The 22,667-nt window shown below is 52.1% G+C and overlaps 2 protein-coding genes across 2 annotated transcripts in view; both read left to right on the top strand.

Annotated features, from left to right (window-relative positions):
- The window catches only part of LOC131290653 (E3 ubiquitin-protein ligase Ubr3), a 46,800-nt gene extending 31,305 nt beyond the window's left edge, over window positions 1-15,495 (top strand). The window contains 9 exon segments of the mRNA XM_058319816.1: window positions 7,862-9,328; window positions 9,330-9,420; window positions 9,600-10,558; window positions 10,628-13,223; window positions 13,561-13,809; window positions 13,897-14,324; window positions 14,405-14,536; window positions 15,165-15,304; window positions 15,378-15,495. Of these exon segments, the coding sequence (XP_058175799.1) occupies window positions 7,862-9,328; window positions 9,330-9,420; window positions 9,600-10,558; window positions 10,628-13,223; window positions 13,561-13,809; window positions 13,897-14,324; window positions 14,405-14,536; window positions 15,165-15,304; window positions 15,378-15,495 (6,180 nt within the window).
- Window positions 15,496-18,870: 3,375 nt separating this feature from the next.
- On the top strand, window positions 18,871-21,397 carry LOC131290947 (uncharacterized). The gene is made up of 2 exons (XM_058320138.1): window positions 18,871-19,089; window positions 19,186-21,397. The coding sequence occupies exons 1-2, from the start codon at window positions 19,004-19,006 to the stop codon at window positions 21,389-21,391; spliced, it is 2,292 nt and encodes a 763-aa protein (XP_058176121.1). The 5' UTR covers window positions 18,871-19,003; the 3' UTR covers window positions 21,392-21,397.
- Window positions 21,398-22,667: the final 1,270 nt, after the last annotated feature.

The raw sequence follows: 22,667 nt of genomic DNA, 5'->3' as shown, positions 1-22,667 counted from the left end.
TGTACAGAACAAAGTAACGATGTGGCTGGCATTACTTATATGGGTACGGTAACCTGGAACCCATATAAGTCCAACGTGTCACGCTGATAAATGTATATTGTTTGTTTTCAACATTTCATTATTATGTTCTTTTCTCTTTCGAACATTATATAATTAAGAAAATTCAAACAACAACACTCGGTCCCATTCTATTTTTTTTTCTAGTTCAGCTATGTGCGACTGTTGTATGTTAGTCGGATTATTTAGTTCGAACGTGCATGCTTTCACAACGGGCAATAACTCATGTTCACTGCGGCTTAGCACATTTCTTGCTTGTCTAGCGTCTAATATCGAACTCTTGTTAAACATTGTTGCATTTTATCTTACTTCTTTTTATCGCAAACAAAACGCGTGCAATATTGGCGTCGTTAGGGAAATAGCTCACAGTGTTTGAGAGCAGTTGTGAATTATTGCAACCCCTTTAGTAGGAATCTGATCGTCAGGGGCAGGGGGAAAAAGAGCGTTGTTGTATGTTCCGATTATGTGCTGCGGGGATCGTATTGCCATACGACCAACCCCCGGGGGTGTGGTGGACAATAATGCTGCTGTTTTTTTTCATTTTTGTTATAGTCATTCCCCGCTTCTATACAGACCGTTTCAAACGCACATTGTCGCTTCGCTTACCGTGCACATTTTGGTTCCGCCGAGCAAAATGTCCCCACGACGCGCATAGTGTGTTTAACAAACAGATTTTTATGTGCCCCGTTTGGTAAACATTTATGTTCCATCGTGTGGTGTGCAACTTTACTGCAGCCAAATCGGATCAGCCATCTTTCGATTTAAGTTACGGGGTTGTTTGTTGCAATATGAGGTCCGTTTGACATTAGAAATGCCGTTTCGGCAAAATTTAATTCAATCGCGCTCGGCCAACATCAGCTACTGTGGTATTAGAACCAAACGCGCTCGGGTTTCGCCGAACTTGCGTACTTTTGCCCGATGGAAGGCGCCTTCATGCGGGCCCAAACCTTTTCCAGCTTCCAGCAAACCACAGCATGTTGCCGTAATTAAAAGATTCCGGCCTTGCCATTGGCTAAACCGCAACCTGCAATTAAAAGTACAATCGTAAGCACAATGCATCAGCCTTTTTTCCCCTAAATCGCTATGGAAAAATAAATTCTCACGGAACAGTTATTAAAGGCCATTCGGTAGAAGCGCACGCGCCGCCTCCCCTATTGATGCCCTTTGTTATGGTGCAGTGTTTACTTCCCTGTTTCCAAAGATACATTTTTTAAATATAAAATGTTCATTTGCTTTGTGAGTAGATTAACCAAAGTGGAAAAGATATTCATCAGATATGTAGGGCCACTGAATGTGAGATAGTACAGAGCCATTGCAGGATTAAGGTTAATGGAGAATGGGTTTCTATAAATATACACCTCAAGGCCACGTTAAAACGAGAGCATCCTTAATCGAGCATACAACGTCGTTGCATACCAGTATCATTATTGCCATTCTTGGCACACAAACCTTTTTTTCAAACTTTGTCAAACGTAGGCAAGGAGACGACTTATCGAAGCTCCGTGGTGATCTTTGCTCAAGGCTATGACGTCCGTCTTCTTGTCTCACTATAATTAACAACCCTGTAAACGCCCCATGAAATTGTATGTTGTCCGGCTTTCCCCGCCAGAGGCCACTGCCCTACCTACCTCACTGAGCTGGACGAAAATGTTCTGCTTTTCAACCGGAAGCGATATCAGATGGTCGCCCAGCACGAGCGTCTCGATACGGTGCATCAGCTCGACGACGCTGTCCCCGTTGCTCATGTCAACCGTGGCCAACGCGAACTGGGTGAGGGTGAGCGGCTCGTGCGGATCGGTGGCCAGCAGTAGCGCGTTCATGGTTCGCTCCCGGCGCGCGATGATCCCGATCAGGGCGTACAGGGTTTCGATGCGCTCGATGAAGCGATTTTGGACGCTCGACATGTGTACCACCTCAGCCGTGTAGTGTTGAATGTTGGCCACCATCTGCGTGTGAAAGCGAAGGTTAATGGGTGGCCGATCGTCAAGTAAAGCGTGATGGTTATTTGCTAAAACAAGCAGTTTCAAAGTTAGAAAGTTGGGAAGGATTTGCGCTGCAAAAAATGTGTCCTGCTTTTTACGTTAATCCTAGCTGATAAAACAAATACGCTCTCGTCTAGCCCGCTAGTTAGCGTGACATAAAATGAAATAGTCAGAAATGTGTGTGTTTTATCCAAAAACGCATATGATTTTGCAAAGATTCTTCAAGCTAGATGTGCTAGCGATTGAACGGAAGCCGGCTACAAGGATCGAAACAGAACCTTTGGAAGAGCTGACTTAACGGAATCTCGTGAAAGTAGCTGCAGATGAAAGGAAAAATTCATAACCCAGGGGTGTCTCTGGTGGTCAGTTCTTTGGCTGTGGCAATGGCCAGCCTCCAAGATCTTACCGATGCCTGGCCGTCCATCAGCTGAAGCGAAAGGTCGTTGAGCCGCTTCAGAATCAGCTTGTTCTCGTTCATCACGAACGGCAGCGTAACGTTCGCGTCCTCCATGGCGGCGGCGATGCGTGGCACAATCTTTATCGCTATCTCGGCCACCAGGCCGATCACGCCCGCCGATTCGCCCTCCTGTATCGTTGCCGACGGGGCACCCAGCACGAGAAGTAGCAGCGCGGCCGGAAGCCACCGGGCTGGCGATCGGTTGGCCACAGTTCGGGCCTGTTTGCTCCACGCCATCGCCGCTGATCCTTCGCCAGATCCGGCACACATGGTTGGTGATGATGATAGTGCGGTGCGACGGTTGTTTGCTGCTTGTTGATGAAGTGTGTCTGCCTATTGAATCAGGGTTCGAGGGATGATGGTTGATTGACCGCCGCCGCCGCCGTCGTCGTCGTCGTCGCCACACCTACACCCTGGGGTGTGTGCGGCTGGTGGTGGAATGCACCGCTGGCTTTGTCGTCCCCTGCGGTGCATTAAGTTCTACGCAACGAGCACAATCACACACAACCACAAATAAACCGTAGGAAGGGAACGAAATTATCACCAAGCTTACCACCAATTGGGACGAATTAGCGTCTGCCAGCCGTTTTGTCACCTAATGGGGTGCGCGTTTGCTACCACTGTGCGTCTGCGGAGAAAGATACACCAAGAAACACACACAAACAAAAATGGCTGCTGGCTGCTTCGCGAAAAAAAAAACCAAGCGAAAACCGGTGGGCCCTGCTGTGTAAACTGCGCGACGCGGATTGCGTGGTAAGAACGCGTTTTTCTCTGTTGCTGTGTGGATCTTTGCTGTTTCTTTATCTTCACCAAAACCCACCACCATTGAGGTTTTTGAAGGTAAGCCACACGCAGCTAAGCGCTTGGGAAAAAGTAGCCGAAACACAACACTTTCACCGTTACACACACTTTTCCACAGGTGTTTGTTTTATGTTTTTTTTTTGCGCTCTCTCTTTTTTTGCACATAAAAAAGGGACACGACTGCTGCACGGAAAGGTTCCGCGCCCTCCGTGCCTCGTATACTGTTCGGTTTGTGGAGGGTTTCACAAACGGACCGATCCTGTGTCCGACCGTTCGAGCTGCTGGTCGGCGATCGAATGAAGGCTTCCCAGCGCAACCGGGGCGAATCATATAGGCGTGTGCGGGGTACAACCGACGGCGCACACCACCACCAACACCCTGTCGCACACAGCGCGTGGTATAACGGTTGTGCGTGTGCACCGCGGCCTATGCTTGTGCAGCATAAATTATATATGCTGCGATGGCCTGCGATCCGCACGGAACGGCATCTCGGCGGGCGCAATCTCCCCCAGCAGTTCCCTCCCTAGAACCGATAACCTATCCATCCACGCCAACCAACACCCGGTGCGCCGTTCCAGGAACAACGCCGGGGACGATTAAATGCGATTGGCATGTTTTTGGTTGGGAACCGCCACGCTAATGATCTCCTTTTTGGCTGCCCGACGCTGCGGCGGCGGCGGCGGCGGAGGATCGAGCTTTTCCAGGAACTCCTCTGACGTTATCATCAGTCGCGCGTTCCTAGCGTTAATCAATGATGTGTTTTTTTAAGAATAATTCGACATTCAATTGTTCAACCTTTTCTCTCCATATTGGCCCTTACCGGAGTGCTAGTATACAAGAAAATAAAACCCGTATATCTCGCGAAATATCCACTACATAGGGTGAGAAAACTAGAAGCCATAACAGTAAAAGAAGATACGTGATAATCTTCATTTATGTGAAAACTAGTTCAAACATAGCCCACAATGGAATCCACAAAGCGCAAACGAATAATTTCTACCAGGTTGTGGATGCGGTGACGGGGGATTCCCGAAAGGAATGTATTAGGAAATTAGGAACACTTTCGTGTTTTTACGACTTTCGTAATAATGTTATCTACCTGTTTGTTTTTTTTTTAAATTTTATTTCAAGACCATTGTTGAGGTACAATTTATTCGTTTCTACCCTTCGTTTTACGACGCTTTCATCTTTACCTTTACCGTTTCCTTTTCTGTTAAGCAAGTCTAATTTATTCGTTGCAGAATATTTGTAAAATTGTTGAGTTAAAGCAAATCGTGTTAGTATCGGTTTAGTGCCTGCGAAATGAGAAAGTTTGGTCCTTCGTGTGACTATTCTTAACGTTTCCCACAGACGATAGCATTTGCTGCTTTTGGTTTTCAATCCAAAATAGAATATTTGTAATACTTTTCGATTTGTAGGCAACGTTCGACAATCTACTTTCAATTGAAATTTACATGAAGAAATTAATCGTGTCCATGTGATAACGTTCGGGAAGGGGGAAAAAAACCTCTTGAGCGTTGGAAATTGATTTCTAGGAAATCATGCGGTGTCCAGTTCTGTCGACAGGGGGGAGTCCAGGGTGCAATGATTCCCTTCCGCATATTGACATCGGCAAGTGACTTAAGATATCTTGACCTATTTGAGCTATATCGTTCTATGAGAAATTTTTGGTTTGACGTATAATTTTTATTTTTGGTGCGTTTGTATGCAAAACAGGACACTCTAAGCCACTCAGTTACTGTGACATAAAACCCCAATTCCCCTATCCGATAATCGCCATACGCAATTGATTCGTTTTAGCCTCCAACCCTGGGCAAGACAAGGCGTTTGAACAATTTTGCTTTGCAACAATGTTATTTCATTTACTAATTATTTCTTTCTTAGACTTCTTCTTAGAGAGTTCGAATCAGGGTTTGACCTCCTTGTTTGTTCTAGTGGTTTTCCCCACTGAGATTGTACACTTACGCCTTCTAATGCCGATTTTAAGCAGCAGCACGCCATTTGCTTCTTGTTTCTTTCGTTCTGTGCAAGGCATATAAAGCGACGGCCATTTTGCATTTCCATATGCCGTTAGGTGGCATACACGATGGCTTTATACACCATTGGAAAGGATGTACCCAAGCAAAGGTCAACTTTGAATAAAACCTGCTGACGCCGGAGAAAATTAGACGCACAAATAAGTAATCCGTCCGCTGCGAGGAAAAGTTAATCCAGAGGAAACACAGAAGTTCCAGTTTTCGCAAGAAGCCCAGTGATTCATTGGCCTTACGCTGATGACGTGTCCTAAGAGCCAAGGATATACCGTACGGTGGTATTTGATTCGGGAGCTATCATTTCCGATTTCGCACGAAATGATCGGCATAATGGCGCACCATTGCATCGCCTCTCTTCCGTTATGGTTGCCGGATCATCGGCGTCCTTGGGCCCGGATGCAACGCAGCATCACCCGATAGCGAACGAAGGCACCACATTATCGAGTTGGAGAAAGAACAAGCGGTGGGAATGGGTGCTGGCGTGCCGATTCTTGGGTACCCCGATCGCAGAGGCAACTGCGTCGACGCGTCCGATTACCATTCTGCCATCGAACGTGTCACGTTGTTGGTGCTGTGCCGCTGGTGAGTCACTGGTCGGTGTCCGGTGGCAATTACATTGTTGCCAGTGTGAAGTCATGCCGTCACGATAGCGGCGCAAAGCGGCGTGTTCTACTTCTGCACCATGTTCTACTCTTGCGTCGTTCGGTAGCCTCAACCTGATCAGCGAACCCTCTACCATTCCACCATTGAATCATACTTTCGTAATGTGAAATAAACTTAAGCTTAAAAGGAAAGAAGTTCAGTTTAGCTAAACTCAATAAACATTACTTCACTTACAGATCTTCTGTAATAGGCAAAGTTGTGCTTTCCGTCTGTTATGTATGTCTCGTAAGTCCTAAAACCTTCCAAAGTACTTAACGTGATATTAGCATTGGAAACATAAGGCCGAAAAATGCACAACCAAATAGAGAATCACATAAACCATCATCCACAGAAATGTTCTCAACAACAGATCAGCAAAACAACTCAAATCGCCAGCGTTAAGCATCGGCTCTTAAGGCTCTGGGAGAAATCATAACTCTCTGGGGAGTTGTTTCCCACCGTATTTGATTAAACAATCACGTTTGATTAGAGCATTTTTCAGCGTGCGATGTTCTTCATAACCGAACAACTGAACGAGTGTGCAACGTTAACGAATGCAAAAACAGAACAGCAAAGTGGCAAGCTTACTCTGCTTTTTGCTCGTTTGTTTATCTTCTTCTTCTTCTTGGCGTAACGACCTCTTGGTCATGCCTGCCCGTTAAGGGCTTACGAGACTTGTTTCCCTGTTGTACGTGGATAGTCAGTCCTCTCGTACAGGGGAGGGTCCGGTCTCGGTTGGGATTCGAACCCACGCCGTCGAGGTGGTGAGCCCCGGCGCTCATGGGCCGATTTTCTAACCGGCGCTACCGCTCGGCTGTCGCGGACCCCCCTACGTTCCCGCGGATCGTTTGTTTATAGTGTTCCTGAATTTAATGTTCAAGCAACTCATATTGAAAGAACAGAGCGTTTTTGTTTTGAGTTTTGAACTAAAATACTAGCTGGATAGAATTAGTTGTGATTGCTGTTCACCGATCGGTTACTCTTATATCTCTATAGGTTCCACAACTGCAGTTAGTTTTGGAAACACTAACGAATTGGTAGTTTATCTTCCGGAGGCTGCAAACCTCAACTAGGAGATAAAATGCCTTTCAGTTTTGAAGCAAACGTAAGACTTATCGATAATGTTCCGCTCTTTTACTCGGGATATCGGTATCGGGAAGTGTGTACCTTATCCTGGGCCTTTTTTTCGCTATAGTAATAAAGAGAATGGTCTGTTTATCGGTTTTTACCTCAGCTAAGAGATTATTTTATTTGACTTTCACTGATCGTTCGCACGAAATCTCACCAAAACGTCTCGATTCGAACGAATAGGGGTACCTTATCTATTTATTTAGGTCTGAGAGCGAGAGAGAAATGTTTGCCGGGGTTTGTTTTTGTAAGATAACGCTTGATCGTGTCCTGTGATCGTCTGTTTAACGACTCCCGAGTGACATGTTGTGCGGGTTTGAGGCAAATATTGGTTTGTCTGGCCTAGCGTTCGTCTTGCCACGATAGGTTGAGCATTTATTTATTTATTTTTTTATTTTTTGTGTAAGAAAATTGAAGTTTTAGTATGATACAAATATTTACATATTTAATTCTACTTTCTTGCTGCTTATATCTATTTGTCTTAAACTAGTTTATTGACTTATGAAACTATGTTACGAATCAATTCATGTATTGATAAGAGACATTTAGCTCTTGTTGATATATTTGTATTGGTCAACTGGATGTTTATTCGTTCCACTCCAGCAAGCTCCAGAACACGATTTGTATAGGGGTCCTCCAGCGAAGGTTTAACATCATTTTTGGTATCTTGTTTGCAATGCTCGGGTATTTATTGCCGTAAGCCGTGTGTGTGTGTGTGTGATTGCCCATTTCATTTCTCCCTCTTTCGTCCCGATTCGCAGAGCCTCTTCTACGAGATCCTGTCCGGTGTGTGGGTACGCAACGGGCTGCAGATCAAGGGCCAGGCGATGACGTACATCCAGGCGAACTTCTGCAACTCGATGGTGGACATGGACCTGTTCTTCCTGCAGATCTGCGCCACCCAGCTGCCGCCGAACCACTTCCTCGGCGAGTGCATCGCGATCTTCGGCGTGGACGACTGGCTCGGCATGTCGCTGGTGAGCACCGCGCCGGAGATGGAGCACGACTCGATGCTCGAGGGGCTGCTCACCTTCCTAGCGACGCTCATCACGTCGCGCATCAACCTCGGCAACGACGAGACGACGCAGTGTATCATCGAGATCAGCGCGCTGCTGGCGACCGGCGACAAGACGCACAGCCAGCTGCTGGAGCTGATGCCGGAGCGGAGCGGGAACGCGCACACGCGCAACTTCGAGCGCTACCTGCGCGAGCTATCGATCTACCGGTCGCCGCCGGTCGGCTCGGAGAACCTCGAGCAGGGCTTGTTCATGCCGGTGCCGGACGTGTGGGAGCGCTACTACGACCCGCTGCACGTGCTGCTCCGGGCGGTGCACCGGCGCGACTTCCAGAACTCGCTCGACCGGTTCGGCGCGTACGTGAAGCAGGCGGGCAAGATGCCGCGCAGCGGCAACCTGTGGCCCCCGTTCCGGCTGCCGGGCGCCTGCGGCCCGGCCTACAGCGACCCGGGCGCGGTGCTCGGCTCGCGCATCCTGCACGCCACCATCCTCGTCATCTTCTACCGGGCCGTCCACACGCACAGCGTGTCCGAGCACATGCTGGCGCTGGCCGTGTTCCTGCTCGAGATGGCGGTCAATGCGGCGGGGGCGGCGGGCGGCGAGGCTACCACCTCGCGCTCAACCGTGGGCGACAGTGCAACCGGCGGCAGCGACGACGTTCCGAACACCGCTGGCTCGTCGGCGCAGAGTGCGGCGGCGGACCCGGCTGCCGGCGACCGGCGGGAGCCCTCCGTGCCCGATCTGCTCAACTGCTACCCGAGCAACTGCCTCAGCGACAATCTGCGCATGCAGGTGAACCGGATCTCGCTGATGCCGGCGACGCGCCGCTCGCCCGTGTCCTACCACAAACCGCTGGACGACCTGTCGTCGCCCCCGTTCGACAGCGACGTCGACTGGGACCTGTCCGAGGACGAGACGCTCATGATGATCGGCAGCAGTGCCGACACGGTCGAGGGCGACGTGCTGCTGGCCGGGATGCCGCCGGCGGCCGCCGATGGTCCCGAGGGCGGCGGGGGTCGGATGGTGCGCTCGTCGGCGCTCGTGCCTGCCAGTCGGGGGCTGGCGGGCATCGGCGTGCTGCCAATGGCGCGGGCTGACCACGCCCTCCGGGCGATCCACGCACCGCCACCGCCGGCATCGTCCGCCTCCTCGCAGATGGTAGTGGAAGAGGAGGAGGAGGAGGAGGAGGAGGAGGACGAGGAGGACGACGCCGAAAACAACGGTGGCGATGTTGATGAGGACGCCGACGACGACGACGACGACGACGACGTCCGCGATGGGCGGCCGCTCAGAAATCCCGCTTGGTTGGGCGACGGCAACATTGGCCTTGGCCACATGCCGTTGACTGCGATGCAACGTCGGCGGATGGTTCAGATGGTCTTCCAGAGGCGGGAGCAGCAGCGCGCGCAGGAGGCGGCGCCGAACGAGAACATGCTGTACCATGTGATGGACGAGGACGACGATGACGCCGACGACAACGACGACAACGACGACGACGACGACGCGATGGCGGAGGACACTACCATCGAGGCCTTGGCGCGGATGGTCCAGCTCCAAGCGGACCCCGATTTCCAACACCTTCACCAGCCGCAGAGTGTGCATGTGCTGCCGAGGCGGCGTAGCAGTGTGGGCAATGCCAACGTCGTCCAACCAGCGGAGGTGCACGTGGACTACATCAACGACGACGACAGTGAGGAGGAGGAGGAGGAGGAGGAGGATGAGGTGAACGTCGATGGGGACGTGGAGGTAGAGTTGGCGGATGAGGATGAGGAGCTGGACGTGGCGGATCCGGACGAAGCGAGCATGAACGCCGCCATCCAGTCGATCGTTCCGCGCGCGGAAATTGCGACGCGCCGGCGTCGCGGAGGCACCCGCCACCATCCCCACTACCGGCACCATCACCACCGTGCGGCGGGTGTCAATGCTGCGGCACTCGTGCCCCGCAGCGAGGGCGGCGAGACTCGAGCGGACCCTCCGTCGATCGAGCTGATGGTACGGCACGAGTTCGTCTCGGTGGACGACAATGAATTGGGCGAGGACGAGGATGAGGTGGAGGAGGATGAGGATGAGGAGACGGAGGATAATGATGGGCATGTGCCGGAGGACGGCGCTGTTGCTGGTGCGCAGAGGGTACGAAGTAGGCAGCAGAGGCGGCGCCGGCAGGAGATAGCGATCCCGTCGCGCACCCTCACGCCACCACCGGGAACTGACACGCCCCGCTCGACGGCCGGTGCCAGTGTTGGCCCAGGCGGGGGTACTGGCGGGGGCGGGTTCAGTATGGTCGCGCACCAGCAAAACCAGCTCCAGAACTACTACGCGGCAGCGGCCGCCAACCATCACCATCACCACCATCGCCATCATCATCACCACCGCCATCACCATCACCGCAACCACCATGCCGAGGGAGGAGGAGGAGGAGGAGGAGCAGTTACAGGCGGTGCCGCCGGTGGTGGAGGCGGTGACAGTGTGGCCACCACTGGGCAACAAACGGCCCAGCAGCAGCAGCAGCAGAGCCAACAACCAAATCCACAGTCCCTGCAGCAGCAAACGCCGCGTCACTTTCGCAGCCTCCAGGGAGTTCCGGGCCAGCAGCAGCACGGTGGTGGTGGCGGTGGCGGCGGTGGTCCAGGATCCACCCGACCCGGTGGTGGACACGCGCACCAACAGCCACTGTGGATGCGCTTCCGGCGTAGTTACCTTCCGAACGCACGGTACCGCAACGTGCCCGCAACCACACCCACTACAACGACGACGACGACGGCGGCCACGACGGCTGCACGCGACGCCATGAACTTGATACTGGGCGACGGCTGCAGCGGTAGCGATGGGGGTGATTGCTGCCCCGACACGATCACCATAGCGACCACCAGGTCGGTTGTGCTCGAGGAGTCGATCATATCGCTGCTGCTGAAGCTGCACTCGCAGCTGAGCGGCGCGCTGGACAGCTTCTCGCTCGAGGACGAAACGGAGGACGAGCTGTCGGCGACCACTTCGTCTGGCGGGCAGCCGAATCCCTCCACTGCAGCGACGGCCGGTAACAGTAGCAGCAGCAGTAGTAGCAGCAGTAGCAGCAGCAACCAGTCCCAGAGGATGGAACTGGACGAGGACGCGGAGGCGGGGGTTGGTGGTTCTAGTCAGCAGCAGCAGCAGCAGCAGCAGCGGTCACCGAAGGCGCCACCAGCGGTGGGCCGCATCTCGGAGTCGCGCATCGGCGACGGGCCGTTCTTCATCGGGAACCTGCTGCGCAAGATCGCGGCACTGGACGAGAGCTGCGCGGCACGCATCGACGAGATCCGGAAGCAGCTGTGGCCGAACCAAAGAGAGCGGCAGGCGGAGCAGAAGGCGCGCGAGGCACGCGAGAAGGAGGAGCGCACCAAGCGCGCCAAGGAGCGCCAGAAGAAGATGATGGAGGAGTTCGCCAACCGGCAGAAGCGCTTCATGCAGATGGCGATGGCGGCGATGGGCGAGGAGGGCGGCGCCGGTATGGACGCGTCGTCATCGTCGTGCTTCGGCGAGGAGGACGCGGAAGCGGAGCGGCGCCGCCAGGAGGAGCACGCGCGGCAGCAGCAGGAGGCCGAAGCGGAGGCGATGCAGCTGCGCGAGAAGGAGTACACCTGCATCATCTGCAACACGTCCGCACCGAGCACGGAGTCGAACCCGATCGGGCTGGTGGTGCTGGTGGAATCGAGCAGTGTTGTCGGCCACCGGCGGACGCGCTCCGAGCGGCTCTCGCTGCCACTCGGCGCCGACGATCGGGCCGCGCTCGAGCAGAGTGTGACGCTGGCGGGCGAGTTCAGCCGGCGCATCGAGCAGCTGCAGTGGAAGTTCGGCCCGACCTCCTGGTTCCTGTCGCACAACATCGGCTGGGAGGGCGGCGTGCACATCCAGTCGTGCGGCCACCACGTGCACCTGTCGTGCCAGGATGCGTACCTGCGCTCGCTGCACACGCCCCGCAGCCCCAACAATCTGAACGTCGAGCTGGGCGAGTTCTTCTGCCCGGTCTGCCGCCAGCTGGCGAACTCGGTGCTGCCGCTCAGCCCGGCGCTCGATCGGCCCGCCCCGCTCATCCGCTCGCCGACGCCGGCGCATCGTACGCTCGTGCTCGAGCTGATCGGGCTGTTCCAGGAGAGCAAGCGCACGCCGATGGCGTCGAAGTTCAGCGAGGCGATGGGGCGCGCCATGGGCAACATCACGGCGTGCACGCAGCGCAACATCAAGCGCTACCCGGTCACGCTGCAGAGCCTGTTCTCGTTCGTCATCTCCATCGCGCGCACCAACCTCGAGGCGGAGGTCATCCAGCGGGGCGGCTCGCTCTGCACCGGCAGCACCGACGACGTGCGCTACAAGCCGAAGCGCGACTGCATCGTCCCGCTGCTGCATGTGCTGTCGCTGCACGTGCGGCTCATGATCAACGACGACTGGCCGATCCGGTTCAAGGTGGGCGACGACTGGCCCTGGCATTCTTGGTCCCGCCTCGCCGGCCTACCGCTGTCGTACAACGCCGACGACGTGGAGCCCACGCCGACCGATCGGGATGCCCAACCGAAGCCGGCGGCCAGCTCACCACTAGCTCCGGCAACTCCGGCCACTCCGGCGACCGAAGCCAGACCGGCAGGGGGCGCGAACACCACCGGTGCCGAGCTGCTCGAACCGGACCTGGCCATGGCGATAGTACCGTCGACCGGGGGTGGTGGTGGCACAACCGCACGTCGCAACCGGCGCTCGCACACAGCACCCGACGACACCGATGAGGACGACGACGAGGACGACGACGAGGACGGGGTGTTGTGCGGGCTGCGCCGGGTCGCTTCCAGCATCCGTGGCATGTTGCTACCGCCTCCCCGCGCCGGTTCCGGCGATGAACTGACGCACGGAACGGACCCAACGCCGCCCAACAACACCAACAGCCGCCGAGCGACGATAGCGGGCAGCGGCGCCGGAGTCGGAGCGTCTCCCGGTGTCATCGCACCCTCGACCGCGAAGACGACGGCAGCGGCCGCCGCCGGCAGCACCATTCCCGACGGTGACGCCATTCCGGATCTCATCAGCGACCCGACGGCGCTCATGCTCAAGTTCATCCTGCTCGCACCGTTGCACCTTGACCAAGGTAAGACCGTAGCGAACGAAACCAAGCAATAGCACCATCTTTTGGAACCTGTCTTAATACATTCAACACCCAATAGAATATACATTTTCACCAAGTTGGCAACGACTGTTTCAGTCAACTTTGGGTTGAAACACTCAACATTGCTTTGTGACTGATAACAAGAGAGTTTCTATTGTCGTCTTCAATACAAACTTGTTATATTTGTCAAAGCATGTATTATCTTCTCATCGTTAGAATAATCGGCTCTGTGAGAGTGCATGCTTAAAGTCGTCAAGTGTAGTTTAAACGAATCTCCAGATGAATGCTAATACGGTTCTTATCGTTACTTCCATTGCAGCCTACTTCACGTGCATCGTGAAGGTGATGTACAACCTGCTGTACTACCAGATCGTGCTGCAGCTGTGTACGCACCTGACGGACGAGGAGTGCGACGAGATAGTGGCACGCTACGGCACCAAGCCGAAGCAGAAGCCGACGGTGGTGCGAGGGAGCGGTGTGCCGCACATCGGCGTAGCGATGGCGTTCATGCTTGCGCAGCTCGAACGCTGCCGGCACATTCGCAGCGACAGCATTCTGATGGGCGCCGGTTCGTCGTCGTCCACCGCCAGCGACGCCTCGCCATCCGGAGCGTGCACCAGCAGTAGCAGCAGCACCGGAGCGTCGGCGATGGAAGTGAGCGGCAGCGGGTCGGACACGCCGAACGCGACGGCATCGAGGCGTAGCGAGCGCGTGAACCTGGACGTGCTCGAGAAGAAGCTGCAGCGCCTGTGCTTGCCGTTCCTGCGCGTGGCCGCCCTGCTCCGCCACCACATCTATCACGCGGAGATACCGGACATTGCCGGGCCGCATCTCGAGTTCGCCCGGCTCGTCTACTTCCTCGAGCTGGTGACCGTCTCCATGGACTGGGACAAGTTCAACGCCAGCAAGGCGCTGTGCTTCCTGCCCGGCACCGAGATGGTACTGCCTCTGCACTGGTGCGTTCAGCTGCGCAGCCTCCGGCCGACGTACGAATCGACACGCTCGCTCATCGTCAAGCAGCACATCGAATGGCGCCAGCCCCGGCTGCTCGGTTTGCCCCGCGAGTACGAGCGTCTGTTTACGGTTGGTGTCAAACTGCGGGTCGAAGCCCGCCCGGCCTCTGCGCTCCAAATCACTGACGTACTCTTTGTTTCCCCTTTCAGTACTACCACGAGCAGCCGTGCCAGAAGTGCAAGAACGTGCCGAAAGAGAGCTCCATTTGCCTGCTGTGCGGCACCATCGTTTGCATCAAGCAGACGTGCTGCAAGGAGCAGGATTGTTGCGAAGCCGTACGGGTACGTTTGCCATCATTGCCATGCTGTGTGACGATCGTTCGTTCTTGAAGTGAAGTGGGAGTGTGATTACGACTAAAGAACGTGTCCCAGAGACATATAAATTGGCATGCAATCAAACAGCTCTCGCAAAAAGTCATCAATACGGTTTATACTCAGATGCGCTGGATACGTTTTATATAAAACAAAACTGTATCAAAGAAAAAGAAAATCCCAAATGACGCCAAAACAATCGCCTCAAAGTTATCTGCATTTCGTTTGTACGGTTTCCACCAAGACACGAAGATGTTTCATGCCAGGCTAACATATTTATCGGATCTTTAATTACTCTTCGTTTTTTTTCCTTTGGACTTTTCATCTCAGATCAACTGAGAACTCGTTTCAAAATGTTGGAGAATGCAATATTACGATTCCTATAACTTTATGCAAGTTGAGGCAAGCCTCTCCTCGAACCTTTTGAGCAGTTACATTACTTGGATATTTCTTCAACCTTTGAACCTTTGGTACTTCCATACTTGGTTGTTTAGCCATAAACAATTTATTTACTTAAATTAATTTAATTATTCCTTCGTGCCAATTTTAATTGTTTAATTGTAACCGTATTGTTCTCATTTGTTTTTCGTTGACACAGCATTCGATCAGCTGCGGTGGCGGAACCGGTATCTTCCTCGTGATAACGTCCACTTACATCATAGTTATACGAGGTCATCGGGCGTGCCTATGGGGTTCACTGTACTTGGATGACTACGACGAGGAAGACCGTGACCTCAAGTATGATGAAAGCACGTCCCTTCAGACCTCTATTGTGGTGCTAATCGTTTATTTGTTTTTATTTTTTTTCCAGACGCGGCAAACCGCTGTATCTCAGCGAGGATCGTTTCAATCTGCTCGAATCGCAGTGGCTTTCGCACCGGTTCGCCCACACCAAACACAACTGGGTCTGGCATCGGGACTCGCTGTAAGCCCGGAAAGTTTCGGCTTCCGGCCCCGGAAGCATCAGCATCCTGCAGGCCAAAGAGGAAGCGATCGTGTTTGTGTATGTTCGGAGGCCAAAGACTTAAGACGAGAGTGATCGACGGCAAAAGAGGGATACGAGCTAGGTTGATGCGACAGAGCAAGGATAGGAACGAGAGGTTAATTCCGTAGCGTTATATTTTGTGATGAGTTGTTTTCTCCTCTTTTTTGTTATATGCTCCTTATCACGGCTCCAAACCACGAAGCGATGGATATGATGATTGTAAAAAAAAAGAAATACCTGTAACGTTAGAACAAGATAAGGTGCAAGATCCAACGAGTCTAGCAAGCGAATACCATCATCAACTACGTACGTCAGACTGATGCCTTATGCTGCTTGAAATGAAGGTGTGCCGTTGTGTATTCAAGTCCATAACGAAGCACGACAAGAGGAACAGTTACAATAAGAAACAAGAGGTGAAACACATAGCTGTTATATTGATGCCCCATGCATCGGCATTTCGAGATCCAAGCGCGCCCATTAATTGTTTAAAATGGAACACTTTCGGTAGGGGGATGCCTGGGTTCAGTGGTTTTTTTGCTGACCAAATTGTGATATGTTCTTCACCACCACCACATGGCTTTACACAACTCTCCAGAACGCCACCCACTTCCGCCCACTGGATCTCCATCGAAATGTTCCTGTACTGATGATGGTGGTACCGGAACTTGCACCAGTTCCGGTCCGCTTCACATATGTACACTCTGCGGCAACAATACGATGTCTCGAGGCAGAAAACTCGATGGCACCCTCCGGCGCGTTGGCGTCGATGATAAAAACGTCGTTGTATTTAAGTTGTTGCTCCTAAACTATGCTTCGTCTCAGACAGATATTAGCTACATATATAATGCAAATGAAATATTTATATAGATAGAGAGAGATATATATATAGAAGAAACAAATAATGAACTAGCTAGACCGAGGGCTACAAAAGAGAGAAGTGTAGGCAGGGTGAATATGGGGGCATTGAATGTTGGTAGCAAAGACGAAACGAAGACGACGTGACTGAAGCAAACAGCAAAACACAAATCATGTTTACCGTTACTATTACTGATGGAACCATACTTTGCATATGGTGTTTGTGCCCTCCAGATTAAGTTCAACGTGTTGGTCAGCTTTCCTCTAGCGCTAGGTATATATTAATGCAAATTAATCTAACCACTATGTCCTAAAACCAGCCCCCTTCATTGTTCCCTTTCCTCCCCTCTCTTCAGCCACTTGCCATCGCCATCGTGTTCGAACGTTGGCTAGCAAGCAGCAAGTCGATTGCGATACTTCGTATCGCTTACAACGTCGTATATTTTTTTGATATATATACGATTATATATAAATATTTGTTTGTTTTGTTTTCCGTACGAAGATCGTGTTTATCTTTTGTCATTGTTATACCGCGGATTGTAATATTCGGCGCGCACCCAACAACCCCCGTGTCACGTTCTCTAACTAATCGTTCCTTTGCTTTACTTTCACATTGGAGTAATGTAAGCAGCTGGCAAAAGCAAAGATATATAGATGAGGCAGTAAGTAAGCTCGTTAGAACCGGGGCGGCGGTTAGCAGATCCCCATGCCGGATACCGTTTGGCATAGCCCTTAGCACGGAGACTATGGACTATGGGCAACCCTCTTCCCCCTAGTGAATGATAAAATAAAATTTTTAAGAGAACTCTGTAATGTAAACGTTTGTATGTCTCTACAGGCTACTAGTGCCTCCCTCAAAATTCACTCTCTTCGGTGGTACGGTGTGGGGGATTTCGGTTTCCCGTTTCCAATGCTTGAATGTTTACACGTGAAAAATGAATGGTACATGTTGGGTGTAACATGGGAGACTTCTTGAACAACCCTCTCCTCCATCTTCCCACTCTGACTGATCGTGCCCATTTTATAAACCAGTAAGGAAAACTCGAGACCGAGAGAAAACTATGATCCATAAGCCTTCTCTTTCATCTCGCTTTTAAAATGTATCGGAGTTCGTAAAGCAGGGAACAGAATTCATCGACCCTGCAATCGCTTTATTGGAGAGCTTATATTATCTAACCTATTGCTGTCAGCTACATGTGCAAATCAAAGTATGGTTGAAGAAAACCACTAGCGTCATCTTGAGCTGTTTTTCCCCAAAGAGCGAAAAAAAAAACACACCTCTGGATAAGGGCAACGATGAGAGGGAGGTAAAAGAACTTTCAAGTTCGGAACGGTTGGTGGTGAAAGGGAAATTGGAAACGATAGAGGTACCGTTTAACTGAGGAGAAGCAAAGGATATTGCATGTCGCATGCAAGGAAACGTTAGCTGCAAGTGGCAGAAGACATTTTGACTGAAACACTCGCACTATTCAAAACTGTCCAGACACATTAAAGCGAGGCGATGTGTTGTGCGGGATTTAAAGCGAGAACGAACGTGAAATTCATTGTAGTGTTTAAATGGAAAAGAAACTGCTGTTTACTAGCCGGAAATGATGAATAAAATGTCGACAGCTACTAAAACGTGATACATGGAAACGATAACAAACATAGCGTTTGATTTCTTACTGCATTTTGACCATATAATTCATGCAACGTCATCTCAACCACTTCTAAAATATTTTAGGGATATCCCTCATCAAATCCCAGCAGGGTATCGAAGAGGATTCCGTAGGTTTGATCTGTGATGTATTTCGTTCTAACTCGTGGGTTCTGAAGGTATTTCCTTCGGGACTTTTTACCCAGTACTCTAGAAATAAACGGAAGGAGCGTCTTATTTTCACCTGAAGCGTCTTAACATCCTTTTACCGTACAGCACTTGAACATCAAGTAAAATACTCACAGTGTCGAGCGCAAACAAGAGCCCGATCACAATGCACATGTACGTGCAGCCTCGGGTTTAGATGTTGAACCGCGCTGAAACGTGTCTTTCCTTGGAATTAAATTGCATTTCAACAGTTTCTGCTGTTTCTGATTTAAAATTAAATAAATATATGTTTAACGTTTATATTTTAAATTAAAATCCAGCGCCATCAAGGTTCGTACAACAGTACGTTCTGTTGTACAAATCAAGGTAATTGGAACGAAGCTTTGACATCCGGATTCAAATGTTAATTAGTAGAATGAAACGATTTAGCTGCTGTTGGTAATCATCAAAATGGATTGAAAATCTTGCGGACATCGAGAAAAAATGAAATTGTTCGGGTTGGATACTGTTTGCGTCAATTGAATATATTTTTTGTACAACCGAAGCAAATATATGACCCTCGTACAAGGGGATGACAATGTAAACAAACTACACAACTGGAACGTCAGACGAATTACGACGCAACCGCAACTCTCAAAAACATTTCGCAGAACGATAGAATTTGGCCGTCGTGAAGCAAGAGGAATATATATTTTTACGCATTTTTGTTGTTGTTGTGTTCGATAAGAAGCTATGTGCAGCTGATTGACGCCAATAGCGGAAACATTCGAAACACACGTTAGTTAGTAGCACGATGGCCACATTATTCTGCGGAGTGCGCCTGCTGCTGAACCGGTCGAACTTGTTCGCCAACTCCCGGCGACATGGATACATTGTGCTGTAGGTGTAGAGTGAATGGAAAACCCCTTTCCGTGGCTCTCTCGTAAGTAGTGCGTGTTGGCCCCAAATAATATGTGTTGTTCCCTCCCTCCGCAGGGTACCGGAAATCGGCGAGGATCTGCCAGAGAAGAACCCGCTGTCGAGTTTACACGGTTTGCCGGAGTTCAACAATGTTACCATCGAAAAATGTGTTGGTGCCATCGGTCAGCAGGCGATAGCGGTGGAGAAGAGTGTCCGTACGCTGGAGGAACGGCTAGCGCAGAGCGACGACATCGATGGCGTGGTGAAGGACATCATTCTGCCGCTCGAGGCGAAAAGTGCACCGCTGGAAACGACGTGGGGCATCGCGAAGACGCTCTATCTGGGCAATAGCTCGCGGATGCCGACGAAAAGCTACATGACGATCCACGAGCGGGCCCGCGGTGCGTGGAGGGCAAAGTTCAACAGCCTACCTATTTACCGGGCGCTCAAGGGGGCGCTAGAACCCGAGCCGAAACAGTCGCCGGAGGAGGGCGATAAGAAGCGCCCGGTGTTGGACAGTGAGTTGACCGGCGAGGAGCGCCGTTTGTTGCAGAAGTATGTGCTGGAGGCAAGGCTGAGCGGGATCGAGGTGCAAGGGCCGGCGAAGGCCGAACTGAACGAGATTCTTGATCGGCTCGCGAAAGAGCGTACCCAGTTTCAGAACAAACGAAACGTGGCGGTTAAGAAATTCCAGCAGGTCATACAGGATCCGGCGATAATGAAGGAGTTTCCACCGACGTTGCTGCAATCGCTGGCAGCCGATCCCAGCCAGGCTATGAAGGGACCGTGGAAGATAACGCTGCAACCGGCGGTGGCACACAGTTTCCTCGAGTACTGCTCCGATCGAACGCACCGCTGGAACCTCTGGCAAGCGGACACGCGCAAATGCTCCATCCACACGGACAAATCGCTCGAAAATAGTTCTCATCTGGAGTCGATCCGCGCGCTGCGCAAACGGCAGGCGAAGCTGCTCGGCTACGAAAGCTACGTGCACATGTCGATGGAGACGAAAATGGCCGGCTCGATCGAGGCGGTACGGAACGTGCTGGACGAGCTGCATCGGTACGCGCGGCCAGCGGCCGACCACGAGCTGACGATGCTGGAGCGTTTCGCCAACGAGCACGGGTGCCGTACCGCGCTCGACATCTACGACGTGCCATACTGGAAGCGGCGACACCTTGCCAGCGTGCACCAGTTCGATCAGGAGGCGCTGAAGGACTACTTTCCGCTGCCGAAGGTGCTCGGCGGCCTGTTCCAGCTGGCCGAGCACCTGTTTGGGGTGCGCATCGAGGAGCGGGTGGGCGTGGACGTGTGGCACGAGGACGTCCGATTCTACGACATCTACGAAGCGCGCGGTGGCGGCGGAACGAAGGAACCGATCGCGGGCTTCTATACCGATTTCTACTCGCGCGAGGACGAGAAGACGGCCGTGCCGGAGAATACCGGCTGGATGGTGGGCATCGTCAACCGGAGCGTGGCGCTCGATGCACCCCCGCTCGCCGCCCTGATTGGCAACTTCCCGGCGCCACTCTACGGTAAACCGTCGCTGCTCACCCTCGACGACGTGCAGATGCTGTTCAAGCAGTTTGGGCGCGGGCTGCAGCATCTGCTCACCACCTGCCAGTACAGCGACGTGGCGGGCCTCTCCAACATCGAGTGGGACGCGGTCGAGGTGTGCGGGCACGTGTTCACGCACTTCCTCCACGACGGCGCCACGCTGCGCTCCATCTCGTCGCACTACACCAACGACGACCCGCTGCCGGAGGCGTGCGTCGAGGCGATCCAGCGGCGCCGGACGCACCTGGCCGGCTACCGGCTGTGCCGCGAGCTGTACCACGCCAACCTCGACCTGCAGCTGCACCTCACCAGCGACTACTGGCTGGACGTGATGCGCTCGCTCTATCCGGCCTACCATCAGTTCCCGCTCGACCGCAAGGATGCGCACGCGTGCTCGCTCCTACCGATCGTGTCCGGCGACTGGGGTGCCGCCTACTACGGCCACGTCTGGTCGCGCATGATCGCCGCCGACGTGTACAGTGCGTTCGCCGAGGCGAAGGAACCGGCCGCCCGGCAGGAGGTGGGCCTCCGGTTCCGCGATACCTTCCTCTCGCTCGGCGGCGGCTGCCATCCGGGCGAGGTGTTCCGCCGGTTTCGGGGCCGCGATCCCTCGCCGACGGCGCTTCTGCAAACGCTCAGCATTTACAAACAACAGCCACACGGCGGTTCGGGTGCGGGCCCGTCCTCCGTCGGTACCTCCGCCGGCTCCAAACCCGAACCCTAGTGCAATTCACCCCTCAAAAAAGAACCCCCCCTAGTCGTCGCTCCCCGTTACAACGAAATTCGCAGTGTAGAAAAAATCCCCAGCTCTACCCTAAATTAGCAGTTTGTTTTCCTTTCGGCACGCATGGCGTTGCGTTTGAAAATTACGTAGTGTAAATCCATCTCGGTAGTGCATCATTTTATTTCTATTTACCCCATGTATATTGTTTGTTTTGGCCCGAGAAGCGAAATCTTGCGTGTTTTGTGCAATCAAGCGATGCACAATTGAACCGTTACTTGCTGGAGGAAGAAGAAAAAAAAATTACTATATTAGAACCCGTGTAAAATAGCGCATAGAAACGATTAAATACAAATGATTCAAAGACAATCTGTGGCTCAGTTCTATAACCGCATTTGGGGGGTTTTCCTTTTCGAATGCAAACCTAATTCGGTCATGTTTTCCTACACTTACATCCCGAACCTAAGTGGTACGTGTCATTGGTAGAAATGTAGACGAATATTTTTTGTTTGAGGTTGGGGTAATTAGTACAATCTTCCAATGGAAAAGTGAGCTTGTGTTTCATTGCACCGGCTGTTGGTTGGCTTGTTTGAGTCTTTCACGTCGTGATCATGCGTCACAAAGGGATAAATACTTCTCTTTTCTTACATACATTAATAATATTATTTAGAACTGTAACTGACTTTGATACTTCTTGTATCTGGTGGATGGAAATGTTTAAGAAACAAATAGGAAAATGGTTTATTATTAAAGTGATAGATTCCTTGTTCCTTGTCGAAACAAGTTTGCCAAACTCTGGATGGGTTCTGCCAATTTCATCATATTAAGAACTTTATCTTCTTACTCCGCCATTACAAAAGTTCATTGGAATCTTTCTTGTGGTTTTGACCTCATGCAACGAAAACTCCCTCTCTTTCTCTCTCCCTCTCTCCCTCTCCATTGTTGTGGATTTAATTCTTTGATTGTATTCTGAGTAGGAATCTACTTCTTCAAGCTATAAACTGGTATCATCGGGCAGTAAACTTGTATCGAAACGGGAGCGATCGGAATCTGGCGCTGTTGGCCAAATGCGAGCCTTCGACCGACTGTCGCAGGACCTTTAGGCAGGCAGGGGGGGGAAGTATTGGCAATTAGTGTCGAAAGCCTGGGACGGACTCGAGCTGAATGCTACGCATTGGACCGTGAGGTCATTTCTTCCAGCTCGGTCTCGGGGGCCGCTTTTCGGTTCGGATACACGGTTCGGGAAAACTGTCGGGAAAACGGCGCACCCGGAGTTTTT

This window comes from Anopheles ziemanni, chromosome X (genome assembly GCF_943734765.1).
Source record: "Anopheles ziemanni chromosome X, idAnoZiCoDA_A2_x.2, whole genome shotgun sequence".
Classification (NCBI taxonomy): Eukaryota; Metazoa; Arthropoda; class Insecta; order Diptera; family Culicidae; genus Anopheles; species Anopheles ziemanni.
The sequence above is the reverse complement of the archived record's forward strand: the minus strand, read 5'-3'. Positions and strand labels throughout refer to the sequence as shown.

What these genes read in the sequence shown, in the direction of transcription:
- LOC131290947 (XM_058320138.1), top strand. Translation starts at nt 19,004, where the DNA reads ATGGCCACATTATTCTGCGGAGTGCGCCTGCTGCTGAACCGGTCGAAC. An exon ending in CGACATGGATACATTGTGCT is followed by an intron (nt 19,090 to 19,185) that starts GTAGGTGTAGAG and finishes CTCCCTCCGCAG; the next exon opens with GGTACCGGAAATCGGCGAGG.